General features: G+C 38.2%; 2 protein-coding genes and 1 non-coding gene across 3 annotated transcripts; 2 read left to right on the forward strand and 1 right to left on the reverse strand.

The window, feature by feature from the left end:
* On the forward strand, positions 1-1,914 carry LOC137745736 (histone H2A-like). Its single transcript, XM_068485737.1, has 2 exons — positions 1-310; positions 1,477-1,914. The coding sequence occupies exons 1-2, from the start codon at positions 101-103 to the stop codon at positions 1,717-1,719; spliced, it is 453 nt and encodes a 150-aa protein (XP_068341838.1). The 5' UTR covers positions 1-100; the 3' UTR covers positions 1,720-1,914.
* An 812-nt stretch (positions 1,915-2,726) lies between these two features.
* Positions 2,727-2,800, forward strand: TRNAN-GUU (transfer RNA asparagine (anticodon GUU)). The gene has a single exon. It is a non-coding gene; the product is annotated as a tRNA-Asn (tRNA).
* Positions 2,801-13,043: 10,243 nt separating this feature from the next.
* LOC137746153 (histone H2B.9-like) lies at positions 13,044-13,836 on the reverse strand. Its single transcript, XM_068486234.1, has one exon. It carries the CDS (start codon positions 13,754-13,756, stop codon positions 13,337-13,339), a length of 420 nt encoding a protein of 139 aa, XP_068342335.1. The 5' UTR covers positions 13,757-13,836; the 3' UTR covers positions 13,044-13,336.
* Positions 13,837-15,454: the final 1,618 nt, after the last annotated feature.

The following is a 15,454-nucleotide window of genomic DNA, read 5'->3' on the forward strand; positions in this document are numbered from 1 at the left end:
CATGTGCACAAAATTTCACTTCTGCATTTTATTTAATTATTTTCTGTTTGTTTCTCGGGAAAGTCGGTTCAGAAGTTGATCCCAGTGCGGAGGCAGGGTGATGGAAACCGGTGGGAAGTTCAAGAAAGGCGCAGGAGGGAGGAGAGCCGGCGGTCCCAAGAAAAAACCGGTTACCCGGTCTGTGAGAGCTGGTCTGCAGTTCCCGGTCGGACGTATCGGCCGGTACTTGAAGCATGGCCGATACGCTCAGCGAATCGGAACCGGAGCTCCGGTTTATCTGGCTGCTGTGCTCGAGTACCTTGCTGCCGAGGTAATCTCAGCTTCCTCTATGTCTCTGCATTAGCCGATCAGTTGCTTAGGGTTTTTGCTATTAGATTTTTGAATCACAGAGTATTTTCGATATGAGGATTGGGTCAATCAACATGTCGTGCATGTCGACAAAGGGAAATTTATGCAAGTAGTATTGATTTTAGTTGCATTTTGTGCATGTCAAAGAGGTGAAATTTAAGCAAGTGGTATTGATTTTAATTGCAGGGGAAAATCGTTTCTGTTGACCTCAGCTAGAAAATGAAATGTACATTGACGTATGCCAAAATATGAAATTATTTAGTGACGAAAACCAAATTGTGCTTTTATTTTTGGTGAAAAGGGTTTTGCTTTTTGTTAACTGTTGGGATCTGTTTGGTCGGTAAGAAAAAGATGGAAAAAGGAAATAGGAAATCATGGTTTTCTAAATTGTAGAGCATTGTAAATCATTTAACTGTAATTTGGAATCCAGACAGGCCCTTGATGGCTTAACTTCCGTTAGATAGATGAGCTCCTGCATGTGATTTCTGAGGTTGGTAGTTTATCCTAGGATCATTGGTTTGCATTCCCTCAATTCAGAATTCAAGTTTCTAAAACAGTCTTCTTGGGTATATTTGTTTTGTAATGTTGGCCGTTATAGGACAGTTTTATAAATCTCTTTTGCTGAAATAAGAAAATCAACACGATCCATACGGAGTGTTAACATGTGACATGCCTCAAACCCTCCGTATGGATCGTGTTGATTTTCTTATTTCAGCAAAAGAGATTTATAAAACTGTCCTATAACGGCCAACATTACAAAACAAATATACCCAAGAAGAATTTTCTTATTACCATATAAAACAACGCGATTGGCACAATCGACAGGATCAACAATAAGAATTTTTCATTCTGAGGATGAATCAATTCGATTGGAGGCTGTCGATCAACACGTGTTAATCGTGTAGTTTTAAGTGGTATATATGGGGCATTTAAGACGTTTCCAATGAAAATTAGTGTTGATCATGTGGTTGGTGTTGATTTACTTATTTCAAGTTTATAATTGTCCTATAACAGCCAGTAACCCAAATTTATTCCCAATCTCTTTGATTAGCGGCCAAATGGGTTCAAGTATATGCCGTATGATTTGGTTAGGAACTGGTGTTAATCGTGATGACGTGATTTGGTTAGGTTTTGGAACTGGCTGGAAATGCTGCAAGAGACAACAAGAAGAATCGCATTATCCCAAGGCATGTGCTATTGGCCGTGAGGAACGATGAAGAACTTGGAAAGCTCCTGAAGGGTGTGACAATTGCTCATGGTGGTGTGCTTCCCAACATCAACCCTGTGCTTCTGCCAAAGAAGCATGAGAGGGTTGCGAAGGAGCCCAAGTCGCCCGTCAAAGCTGCCACCAAGTCCCCTAAGAAGGCATAACTGATCCAATTAGCAGTGTCTATGGTAGTACCTGTCTATGGAGTCTCCATGTCTGTACATGGTTAGTAGGATGCCTTCATGTGTCGTTATTCCCCTTGTTATCCCCCTAGGACTTAAGACTCTTGTACTCTCTGTTTCAGTATCCGCTTAGAACATCTGTGTTTCATATGAAATGAAATTCACCCGACTTCTAAATTTTCGCCTTTTGCAATGGCGCAGTTGGAGATATTTTATAGGGAATCTTAATGAAACACTTTCGTACTGTTCATTTTTAACGAAAATGACATTTTTACGTTGAAAGGTCTCTCTTGGTACTATTTACTTACACCTTTATATTGTCCTTTTCGTTAAAACATAAAGTTTTTTAAGACTTTTCATTAGTTTTTCTTATATAAGTGAGAGTGGTTTCTGCACGTTTTTTTTTTCAACTTTCTACACCCTTGTTAATTGTGGTCCTTGATTTTCCTTTGATTTGTTCAATTCAATTGCCAAGGGGGAAAAAAAAAAGGATGTGGCGGAGGAGAAAAAGAGTTTGTATCAATCATTTCCCCTCTTATAACTATTGCTTAGCTTTGGTGTTTTTTTGCACTTACATCTTACTAGGTACTTTGAGAGCATCTGCTTCATGATGCTTGAGTGGGAAAAATTTACCATACAGCAATGCAGTATGTTGTTTCGAACAAATGACATTATCTACACTAAAAGGGTGGGGAGTGAATTAAGCCTCACAATTAGCTAGCAATTCAGTATGTTATACGTTAGCTGTTTTAACCACGAGACGAGGCGGGATCATCTTTCCCTCCTAGAGTACAGAATGATGGCATTGAATCTGCAAATGATCCATACATTTGTTGTACGGTAGAAAGAATCGTTTGGGCGTTTCGATAAGGTTTGCCAACTAAATGTCGGTGAGAGCTTGTAAAGACAAAATGAGTTATGGATAAACGGGGATTGAGCAATTGAATAATAAAATTAAAAAGTAAAAAGTTCCAATATTACGTCAGAGAGCTGGAATAGCTCAGCTGGTTAGAGCGTGTGGCTGTTAACCACAAGGTCGGAGGTTCGAACCCTCCTTCTAGCGTATTTTTTATGTTTTTATTTTTCTTTATTTTGTGATTTAAATCACGAATTTTCGTATTATTTATTTTGTGATTTAAATCACGAATTTTCGTATTATTTTGTGGTTTTATTTTTTGTATTATTTTTTTTTCATGATTTTATTTTTTTGTTTATTTTTATTTTGTGATTTAAATCACGAAAGTGTTACTTAGTACTAAAGTTTATTGTGGTTTTATTTTTTGTATTATTTTTTTTTCATGATTTTATTTTTTTGTTTATTTTTATTTTGTGATTTAAATCACGAAAGTGTTACTTAGTACTAAAGTTTATTGTGGTTTTATTTTTTGTATTATTTTTTTTTCATGATTTTATTTTTTTGTTTATTTTTATTTTGTGATTTAAATCACGAAAGTGTTACCTAGTACTAAAGTTTATTGGTATTCTTTTTAATTTGTAAGTCTTAAGTTCAATTCTCGCCAAAGACGGATTTGAACATATTATTGTTAGCCCATTGTGAAGCGAAACCCACCATCTCCTCTTTAGTATAGATAATATTTGTTCTCTGTAGCTTTCACATTGGTCTGGCCAGCCTATGTCATGCTGATATTGACGGTTTCTCTAAAAAGTACTTTTGCTCACAAAGATGACTATTTGCTAAAAGCCAGCAGAAAATCACTGTTCATCTTGTGAGGTAGCATTGTTCATAAACAGTGAAATGACGAATCTGCCTCTCAGTTTCCAGCTTTCTTACTTTGTTTCACACTGGAACTACGTGTTTGTCCCTGATATCCATGCGTCGGCCTGCTCCTCTAGGATGTTGACGTATAGGTTTGATTCCATAAGTTCTTGACCATTCCTTCTTTTTGGCTTTGGTTTCTGTCTTTCTCTCTCCTCATTTTCATTGTTTTTCCGCCTGCCTTTCTTTCTCTCTCAAGCCCTCTTTTAATTTGTTTCCAATCTCCTCATCTTTCTCATTTTTCTTAGCCAAATTATCTGTGTAAATTTCTTGCTTTTAAAACCCTTAGAAAAATAAATAGTTGCTGCATCTTGCGTTTAAACCCCTAGGTCAGTACCGATTTTATTGGTTTTTCAATTTTATCAGGGTGGATTTGTTACCTCCAAGGTCCGCCTCCATTTGGTGGTGAGTTTTTTAACTGTCGATTTACCCCTAAACTTTCACCTAGTTTTTTATTTTCTCCCTAAACTTTTCTATTGGAAAATTAAGGACTCAAACTAATTTTTTTAGCTGATTTGCCCCCTACTGTTATTTTTTCATATATTTCATCCATGTGTTTGTTAAGTGAGACCATATGCACAACATGTGAAGGTAGTTAAGTCATTTTACTCTTAAAAATGATTAAAAAGCTGAATATAAATAAAAAAACAAAACTTTCCCTTTATTTTTTCCCGCTAATTCCTATCCTCAAATTTATTTTTCCTTCTCATTCCTACGCATGAGAAATGACATATGGTGTTATTGTCTTCATAAGTAGCTAAGTTAGTCTTTTTCTTGAAGCATGTACTACCATTTTTATTTTCTCTAACAAATTAATAATTTGACAAATGCTCATGGTGTTATTGTCTCCAAAGCAGTGCATTAATATAAGAAACATGTTCATAATACTCATAAAAAATGCTCAAGATAATTACATACTTTTCATAATATCATAATAATCCCAATACAATTTCACAAAATGATCCTTAAGAAGTTGGAAAGCATAAGAGATTTTACCATCCATAAGGTATATAACTCATAGAATCTCGATTACAAAATATGGGCATTCCAGTTAACCAAACACAAGCAAAATAAGGTTTTGGTTATCAAAACAAGAGCACAAACATTCTGCTTGAAACGCACATGACACGTGGATATCAACTACACTTTCCATGGCCTTCCTCGTTTGGTTGGAATCTTGTACCTAAACCTATTTTCATTTCTGATGGCTAAGTAAGGTTGAGGGTGTTATGTTTTCCAACTTCTTAAGGATCATTTTGTGGAATTGTATTGGGATTATTATGACATTATGAAAAAATATGTAATTATCTTGAGCATTTTTTTATGAGTATTATGAACATGTTTCTTATATTAATGCACTGCTTTGGAGACAATAACACTATGAGCATTTGTCAAATTATTAATTTGTTAGAGAAAATAAAAATGGTAGTACATGCTTTAAGAAAAAGATTAACTTGGCTACTTATGAAGATAATAACACCATAAGTCATTTCTCATGCATAGGAATGAGAGGGAAAAATATAATTGACAATAGGAATTAGCGGGAAATATTGGAGGGAAAGTTTTGTTTTTTTTTTTTCTTCAGTTTTTTAATCATTTTTAAGAGTGAATTGACTTAACTAGCCTCACATGTTGTGCACATGGTCTCACTTGACAGAAATATGGATGGAATATATGAAAAACTAATGGTAGGGGGCAAATTGGCTAAAAAAATTAGTTTGAGTCCTTAATTTTCCAATAGAAAAGTTCAAGGGGGGGAATCGAAAGTTAGGTGAAAGTTCAGGGGGTAAATCAACAGTTTACTCTTATAGTATTGTTGTTTTAATTTATTTTGTAGTTTTCCATGTTTAAGTGGGATTTTCGTATGAATTTTTTTCCTAATTCTGGGTGTTTTATATCGTTAGATCTGAAATTTGGGTGTATGATTTGTATGTGTTTTTCGTTTCAGAACACGTTGCTCTATATTTTTTGGAATTTTGGGTGTTTTGTTTATATCCTTAGATCTATCGTTTGGTTGTATAATTTGCTTCATTTTTTTTTTTTTTTTTTTTTCAAGACACTTTGCTCTTCATTTTTTGGGGCTTCTGTGTGCAGCTTTGAAGCCGTTTATGCTCAAGGTAAACAATTTCAGCTTTTCCTTTTAGCATTTTCTGCAACAATTTTTTTTTAAAATATTGTGAAGTTGTGTTTTCTATAGTGTGAAAGTCAAATATGTGGGATTTTTTTAGATTTTGGTGTCTTTGTTATGTTGTTTTATGGTTTTAGATGGTGTTGGATGACTTAGTGTTTCATGTTGTGTTGCAAATGATTTTTTCTTAGGTGGTAGCAAGTTTTTGTGAAAATTAAATATGAAAAACAATCAATAATTTCATAAAACTTGCATTGATCGTCTAAAAATGCTTGCTAAAACACCCTTTAAACGGATTACTGATACAGAAACAGTGGATCTGCTAATTGATGAAGTGAAAAAGGGTAAGAAGTTTGAGAACCATGTAGGGTGGGGGATTGATTTGGCATCTGAGCACGAAAGGTAATCCCTTAGAATTACTCTACTGGTTTGTCTTATTATGGTTACTGATTAAATAGAGCTTATCGATTCGTTGTTCTGATTTTGCGCAGATACCTGACGGAGGTATTATTTCAAAAGCCTGTTACTGTTTACAACTATCCTAAAGTGTTGAAAGATAACTCGGCTAGGGTTTAGAAATATGGAGTCTGGGAATTAACTTTGAATACTTTCTTATTAATTCACAGTTGAATACAAGACTTATATAATACAAAGAAGTCTATTCTAGGAAGGAAACAAAGATGATTTACATTGATTCATACGGATCAATTCTACTCCTAATATCAAGGGGACGATATTGTCGTCTAATACTCCCCCTCAAGGTGGAGTGTGAATGTCAAGAACACCCATCTTGCCAAGTAGAGAACGGAATGCTGACTGTCCAAGTGGCTTGGTGAATATGTCGGCAAGCTGCTGTCCAGTAGGTACATAGGCTGTCGAAATAATCCCAGAACGCAGTCGTTCTCGAACAACATGGCAGTCGATCTCTATGTGTTTGGTGCGTTCGTGAAAAACGGGATTGGCAGCTATGTGAAGTGTAGCTTGGTTGTCACAGTGTAACCTTGCCGGACCCTTGTGATCAATTTGCAGATCAGCCAATAGGTACTTCATCCACGTAAGCTCACATGTAGCTGAAGCCATGGCACGATACTCCGCTTCAGCTGAGGATCTCGAAACGGTAGATTGTTTCTTGGTTTTCCAAGAAACTAGTGCACCTCCAAGAAATATACAATAGCCTGTGACAGATCTTCTTGTAAGTGGACAGCGAGCCCAATCGGCGTCGCAATATCCTTTCAATGTCAAACTCCCATTTGAAGGAAAAAGAAGCCCTTGTTCAGGTGATCCCTTTAAGTATCGTAGAAGACGATACACTGCGTCTAGATGAGGCTTTCTTGGTTGTTGCATAAATTGGCTGAGTATATGGACCGAGTATGAAATCTCCGGCCTCGTGATTGTGAGATAAATAAGTTTCCCAACAAGCCTCCTGTATTGCGAGGCATTATGGAGAAGTTGCCCGTCCGTTGGAGATAATCTCAAGCTTTCTTCCATTGGGAACTTTGCAGGCTTTGCACCAAGTAAGCCGGCCTCATCAATAATGTCAAGTGTATATTTACGTTGTGAGATGGCGATTCCTTGAGAAGACCGAGCCACCTCCACACCGAGGAAATACTTTAAGTGTCCAAGGTCCTTAATGCGAAAATGGGATTGAAGAAATTGCTTGAGGTCACGGATGGCAGCCTCATCGTTGCCTGTGATAATCATGTCGTCAACATAAAGCAAGACGGCTGTAAACGAATCTCCACGCACCTTAGTGAATAGGGAGTAGTCAGCCATTGACTGCTGGTAGCCGGCTTGACTTATGGCAGTGGAAAATTTATGGAACCAGCTGCGAGAGGCTTGCTTAAGGCCATAAAGGGACTTGTTGAGTCGGCATACATTATTCTCCCCCTGCCGATGAAGTCCAGGAGGCAGCTGCATATAAACTTCCTCACAAAGGTCACCATGAAGGAAGGCATTATGGACATCCATTTGATGTAAGGACCAATGACGAACCGAAGCAACGGCTAATAAACAACGGACGGTGATGAGTTTGGCAACAGGAGCAAAAGTTTCCTTGTAATCGATACCTTCGCGTTGAGTAAAACCTTTGGCCACAAGACGAGCTTTATAACGCTCGACGGTACCATCGGAGTGGTACTTGATTTTGTATACCCATTTGCAACCGATGGCGCGATGACCAGGAGGTAAGGTAGTGAGAGTCCATGTGTTGTTTTGTTCAAGGGCCAGAAGCTCAGAGTCCATGGCAGCACGCCATTGAGGATCACCGTTAGCCTGTGCAAATGTAGTGGGTTCGACAAGAGTCGAAATGGCACAAGCAAAGGAGCGATGCGATGGTGAAAGATGAGCATAAGATACATAGTGAGATAAAGGATAGCGAGTACCTGACATGGAGGAGGACGTGGCGCTGGGAGCAAAAGATTGCACGTGATATAAATGGTATCCCTGAAGCCTGACGGAGGGCTTGAGGGCACGGCCAGATTGGCGAGGGGCAGGTGGGGCAGGGGGGGCAGGTGGGGTAGGAAGTGGTGGAGAGACTAAGTGAGGGTCGGTTGGTGTGGGAAGAGAGGGTGTTATGGGAGTGAGATGAGCAGTTTCTATCGGTGTGGGTAAAAGGATGTCGGTCGGTGTGGGTACAGGAGGTGCAGTCGGTGGCGGTGTGGGATTAGGATGAGATGGAGAGTCGGTGGGGATAGGTAGGATAGGTGTAGCAGGGTGATGGTCAAGTGGTTGAGAGGAAAAAGGGAACGTGGCTTCATGGAAGATCACGTCACGAGTGGAAAAAATTTCGTGTGTGGTAAGGTCATAAACACGATAGCCCTTCTGACCTAATGGATACCCAACAAAAATACATCTTTGAGCACGTTGGTCAAACTTATGGTGAGGATGGAGGTTGGTAGCATAACACAAACAACCGAAAACCCGAAGATGCGAAAAATCGGGAGTGTGACGATGCAAAAGCTCATAAGGAGTTTTATGACCAAGAAGAGGTGTAGGTAAACGATTAATTAAATAACATGCTGTTTGTATGCTTTCCCCCCAAAAATGTTGTGGTAAATTGGCTTGAAACCGTAGAGCTCGACCAACATTGAGGAGATGACGGTGTTTCCGTTCAACAACCCCATTTTGTTGGGGCGTGGACGGACAAGAAGTTTGGAATATGATACCCTTGTTATCAAAGAAAGGACGTAAAGAGGTAAATTCACCACCATTCAGCCCTAAGTGTTTTAAGCATGCAATGAAATTGTGTTTGGACCCAAGCAATAAAGGAACGTAACAATCCTTGTGTTTCGGATTTAAAACGCATGAGATGTATCCAAGTATAGCGAGAATAATCATCAACAATCGTTAAAAAATACCGAGCCCTCGAATGGGAATTGACTCGGTGAGGTCCCCAAATATCACAATGTATCAAATCAAAAGGTGCTTTAGGAGAAATAAAACTGGACGGAAAAGATAACCGGGTTTGTTTAGCAAGAGGACAAATGTCACATGTATGACTGGAATCAAATACTATTGATGGAACTTGTTTGGTTAAAGTTTGCAGAGGACCGGCAGAAGGGTGCCCTAATCGTTGGTGCCAGAGGGTGAAGTTGCGGCTAATGTGATGAGCGAGGCGAAGGTTGTGTTCTGGCGCCAAGTAGTAAAGCCCATTATATCGCTTGCCCAGGCCAATCGTCCTCCTCGTATCCATGTCCTGTATCACACAGAAATCAGGAAAGAAAATCACTATGCATCGTAATGCTTCAGTAAGTTTGCTAACAGATAATAAGTGAACTCGGAAGTTGGGCACATGGAGCACTCCATCAAGTTTAATGTGTGGGGTAACTTGTATAGAACCAATCGAGTCTATTAAGGCATGTCCTTCATTCGGCAATTGAACAGAATCCAGCATGGATAATGACTTCTTGTCTAGCAAATAAGGAGAAGGAGATACATGGTCTGTTGCCCCACTATCAATGATCCAATATAAAGTTTTCTCTGACAAGTCAGAAGAAGGTGTGATTGTACCTGTTGCATTTGCAAAATGCTGCGGATTACCATCAATGTTGCTCTTCTTGAGCATTGCCATAAGTTGATTATATTCTTCTGTGGTAAACTTTGGACCGTCACTGGACATCGCCTTGTGTCGTGAGTCTACACCCTTGGTGGTCTCGGTCTCCACCGTGACTTGGTTTGCCGCAGGTTTTCTTTTATTTGGTGGCTTGACTGATTTGCCATGATACTTATGGCCAGGCGGGAAACCATACAGGTAAAAGCATCGATCCACGGTGTGGTATTTTTTATCACAATATGAGCATTAAATGGTGTTTCCTTTTGATGCAGCAGTTTCCCTGTTACGGGTTATATTCATAGCATGCATATTTATATTGTTACGATTTAGAGATACCTCTACTTGCTTCTCTTGTTGGAGAACAAGGGAATATGCCCTCCGAGTGTCTGGTAGTGGCTGCATCAATAGTATCTGTCCACGTACTGCTGCATAAGTGTCGTTTAAACCCATCAGGAACTGCATCACCTTTTCTTTCTCATCTCGATCATTCATCTTCTTCAATCCCCCACAGGTGCAAGTCGGAGTTTCATTGTAGGATGCCAGTTCATCCCACAACGCTTTCAGTTTCGTGTAGTAAATCTGGATCGATTGTTGTTCCTGTCTGTGTTCAACGATCTCTCTCCTGATTTGATAAATGCGTGAGTCGTTTCCTTGTGAGAAACGATCTCGCAGGTCTGCCCAAACATCGGCTGCTGTTGTATAATAAGAAACGCTGCTCGCAATGTCGTCGTGGACTGAGTTGAGAATCCAGGCAAGGACCATATCATTGCATCTTTGCCATGATGCAAATTGTTTGTCAGTCTCTGATGGAGGGTCAATGGTGCCATCAACCATGCCAAGTTTATTTTTCGCGCTCAAGCTGATTCGCATAGCACGACTCCAGGTATTGTAGTTGTCTCCTTGAAGTGTTTTGGAGACCAAGATATTCCCAGGTTGATCTGAGGGATGTATGATAAAAGGGTTCGAGACATCTGTGAATGTCTCCATAGGCTTTTGGGTGTCAATGGACGTCTTAGGTATTGGATCGCCCATGGTGGTTTAGGTGATGTTGTGTTTGTTAGGATTTGCGGAAGCTGTGTGGGTATTCAGAGTCACCAGAAACGGTGCTCTGATACCATGTTGAAAGATAACTCGGCTAGGGTTTAGAAATATGGAGTCTGGGAATTAACTTTGAATACTTTCTTATTAATTCACAGTTGAATACAAGACTTATATAATACAAGACTTATATAATACAAAGAAGTCTATTCTAGGAAGGAAACAAAGATGATTTACATTGATTCATACGGATCAATTCTACTCCTAATATCAAGGGGACGATATTGTCGTCTAATATAAAGGGGTCAAAGCATTCTATAGAAAGCTCAACGATGATTTAAAGACAATGGCTGCTATGGATGTCTTGGTACCAGAGGTGGGTCTTATGCTATGAACTTTGAACCGTTGAGTTCAATGCTCTGTTGTATGCTTGAGCATTGTGTATCTTTTGATTACCTTATACGGTTTTCTTATATTTCATGTGGAGAGTTGATTGGGGGAAGGTAAGGAAAGAGCGTTACGACGTTGTTATAAGCAGGTATTATTCGGTTTTTGTATGTTTTAGTGACTTTATCTACCTTTGTTGTTGTTATTATTATTATTATTCTTTTCAGTAGAGTCATCTCCTCCACAATTTTTCTCCCATACTTCCGAGTGGATAGTTTTGTATAATATTTGAATGAACTGACTAATGTTTGTATTGGGTGATGGATGTGTTATTGCAGGATTGAGGAAATGGGTCTGCCTGCTGAGCCGTATGAGTGGTACATTGACTTGGCACGCTTTGGGACCATCAAACATTGTGGCTTTGGTTTAGGATTCGAACGGATGGTTTTATTTGCTACCGGCATTGACCACATTAGATATGCAAGAAGAACAGATCTTTGAATTAGTCTATAGCAAAGACAAATAGAAAAAATCACTATCATTACGTTACAGATATCTTCAAATTCAATTTGTGCTAATTTTGTTTATTTTTTTTTTTTATTTTTTTTTTTAATTTCAATTTATATCAGCTTTTTAGCTTTTATTAGGAGCTTATATAGTTGTTCCTGTGCTTTTTTGTAGAATTACGAAGAAGGGTTACAAAAAATCACTTAATGCTTTGAAAATTCCTTGGTGATTCTATTTGGTAGGCTTTGAAAAGCCTCATCTTTTTATTCTTGATTATTTACGCTTTAATATGTATTTGTCCTGTTTGTACGTTTGGTACAAGTTTGCCTTCTCGTTATTTTACTGTCATCTGTGAGGATTGTTTTTTACTACTTCCGTAATGTTTTGCAAGATACATAGATAGATTTTGTATTAGCTACCTGCGTCCAACTATGTAAGACAACGTTCTTCGTTTCGTTTAAAATGACCTACAACGACATCAATTGTTTGTCTTCTGTGTTGTCATAGAGATTGAATTCAATGTCTTTGATTGAATTGATTGTTTCATCATCTGTACTTTCATCTGTTTGGTTGCAAATTTGTCAAGTATATCTTACATTCGTGGTTCCATATTCACCTTACCTATAACTGTTGAATTTTGTCTCTTGACTAGATGGATTTTTATAGTTTCCAAGATCTACAGTTGCAATGCCTTGATGGATAAAGCACAGAGGGCCCGGCTACTCTTATAGAGCTTCTTTAGCATCGTAAATTGAAATTACATATCACTTTTTTGCTTCACGAATTCATTATGTTAATAGCATACCAATTATGTGATACCAATTGTTATGTTAGCAGTTTCTAACAATTGGTAAGGTATGGATAAATGTGTAGAAGTTTGAATTATACATATGAAAGTTTCATATATTCCAATCTTTTACTAATTTTTGTTACACAATCAATCATTCACAGGTAATGCTATATTCTTAGAGTGGTTCAAAGAATTCCAGGAGCTTTATTCACCCACTGTATGCTCTTCATGTAAAAATTCTTTTAAAAAGCTCAAACATCTTTCAGTGCAGATAACATTAACATTTTGTAACAATATATTAATAGCTTTGAAACATATTTTGCCATACGGTTTCTAATCCCGCATCAACGTGCTGGCCATATTTCTAGTTTTTGTAAAACTGCTTCTACTAAAAACAAAGTAAAATTTTGTATGTGCAACCTTGGCAAAGCACTCGAAAGCGTTTCATGAAGACACTGTAGAGAAACATCTCAATGGGCCATGATTGAAACATCATACTAAGAAGATGATTAAGCACTTAGCATTATGGTTTAGTGTCAAAAGCCAAATGAACCATATTTTTATAATTTCATTGTAAGGCTTAACCCTTTTTCCCACATAAATAATATCGTTTATTTAAAAAACCAAAAGAATGTAACGTAATTAAAATCTTCAATCTGCCAACCATCAGGAAAATGTGGATCCCTTTTTCACCAACTGAAATCTGCAAATTATTAAAGATTTCGAACCCACAACGGTGCGGAACTGCGGATTGCTCACTATTTCACTGATTCATCAAAACCGAATAAATTTATATAAACAGAACCACTCAAGATTCGTCATCTGGAAAAATCCAAAACCAATTCCATACAACTGCATGCATATTATTCACGACAAAAATAATATTAACAAACAAAAAAATCGCAAAAAATGAATGAAAAATTAACAACTGGTAAACTTGGTAACGGCCTTGGTGCCCTCGGAAACGGCGTGTTTGGCGAGCTCACCAGGAAGCACCAACCTGACGGCGGTCTGGATCTCCCTCGACGTGATCGTCGGCTTCTTATTGTACCTGGCCAAACGCGACGCCTCCTGCGCGAGCTTCTCGAAGATGTCGTTGATGAAGCTGTTCATGATCCCCATGGCCTTGCTGGATATCCCGATGTCCGGGTGGACCTGCTTCAGCACCTTGAAGATGTAGATCTTGTACGTCTCCGTCGATTTCTTTACCTTCTTCTTCTTCTTCATTTCCACGCTTCCTCCGCCTTCCTTCGGGATCTGCTTCTCCGCCTTCGTCGGCTTATTCTCCCCCGCCGGTGCCTTCTCCGCCACCGGCTTCTTCTCGGCCTTCGTCGGCGCCATTTCGGGCGGTTTGTTGTGCGAACGGACTCGAAGGGAAGTTGAAACGGATTTGTGCGGGGAGAGGGAGTGGATTAAGGGATTTTGGTGGAGGTGCTGGTAGTTCGAATTGTTTATATAGTGAGGGGTGGTTAGTTGTGATTGGGTGATTGGTTTTCATGAGGATCGGTGACGTGTATGATTGGGCATCCGTTGGATTGATTTGGACATGTGGTGGCGGTTGGATTTACTGGAGTCGTGGTCAGACCGATTAACGGAGTTTGAAGGAGTTTTAATGGAGAACGGAAAGGATAACTTGTACAAATTTTTTACATTTTTCAATTGAATCCGCGAGGGAGGATTAGGAAAATCCTTATGACAGCAGCTTTCTCCAGACCAGACAAATGTGAAAAAAGGCTTGAAAATTTGTTTTAGAGTCGCTCTGCCGACTGGAACACTTAAAAGGAGTTTCGGTGTCAATCACTTTCATTTCTCTCTTTAAAGCATCTGTAGCACCCATAGCTACAACTCTTAACTCGATTATTTCCTAATCGACTAGATCATCATAGATTATAAGTTCGTAACCCTAGCACCTAGGACAATAGTTCTTGAATGTCTATGCAAATCAAGAGCAGAGCGGATAACTGTTGAAATCATCTAAGTAGTAAACCCATCCAAGATGAGTGCTCTTATATCCTGACTGAAATCATTCAACATGTTAGAGGGAGAGGCTTGATTTCCGAAAACCTAAAATACATTATATAATCCCTCCAAATTCATAAAAATCCCTAACATTTTTACTTAATTGAATACGCATGAAGTTTTATGAATTATTTAAAGATCATATTGAAACTAGAGTAAGATTCTTTCCTCTCCTAGTCTTCCTCCCTATCCCTCCCCTCCTATTTGAACGGTTACAGTTAAGCCACGTCAACGTATTGTTTTAATTTTACATCCTAATTGACGTTGACTACACCATAATTTTAAATCCTGTTAAATCTTACTTTGACTACACCATGATTTCAAAATCTTTTAAAAAATCCTTTCTTAACATCCTAATTGACTACATACTCATTCTAAAGTCTTTTAAATCCTTTCAAATCTTAATTTGACTACACCCTCCTTAGATTAGTGTGGGGTTTTACAAACTCTTTCAAAACATTGAGTAGTATCCATAGAGTTTCATGAATTTATTTAGAATTTTGGTTGAATACCCTTAAATTTGCAAACTTATTTTTTATGCAACAACATATTTTGCACTAAGGGGTAAGAGAATAAATTGGTTGAGAACCTACCATCCATGAGATTCAAACCTAAGACTTCTTAAATAACTTTGTTACCTTTTGCCACTTAGTATTACGGTCTATTAGTATTCATTTTCACTTGTAAGTAAAGTCTAAAGTTTGATTATCGCTAAAGGTGAGTTCGAACCAAATTATTATGATTGGCCCATTATCAGGCTTAACTCACTCATCATCCCATAATGTAGATAATATAACAGGTACTTGAATAGTGGTGGAGTCAAACTTTATGTGAGGCAAAATAAAAGGGAGAACCAAAACATCATAATAACTTAAGCGTTGATCATTTGTCTATTCATAAACCATTGCATGGAAACCTCATCATTTATACATACGATTAAATTATATAGGGAGAATCGATTGAAAATTCCAAACAATAAAAAAAAATGATAGAGAATAGGAGAGAATTTACAAATTCTAT

The sequence above is a fragment of the Pyrus communis genome, chromosome 9 (genome assembly GCF_963583255.1).
Source record: "Pyrus communis chromosome 9, drPyrComm1.1, whole genome shotgun sequence".
Taxonomy (NCBI): domain Eukaryota; kingdom Viridiplantae; phylum Streptophyta; class Magnoliopsida; order Rosales; family Rosaceae; genus Pyrus; species Pyrus communis.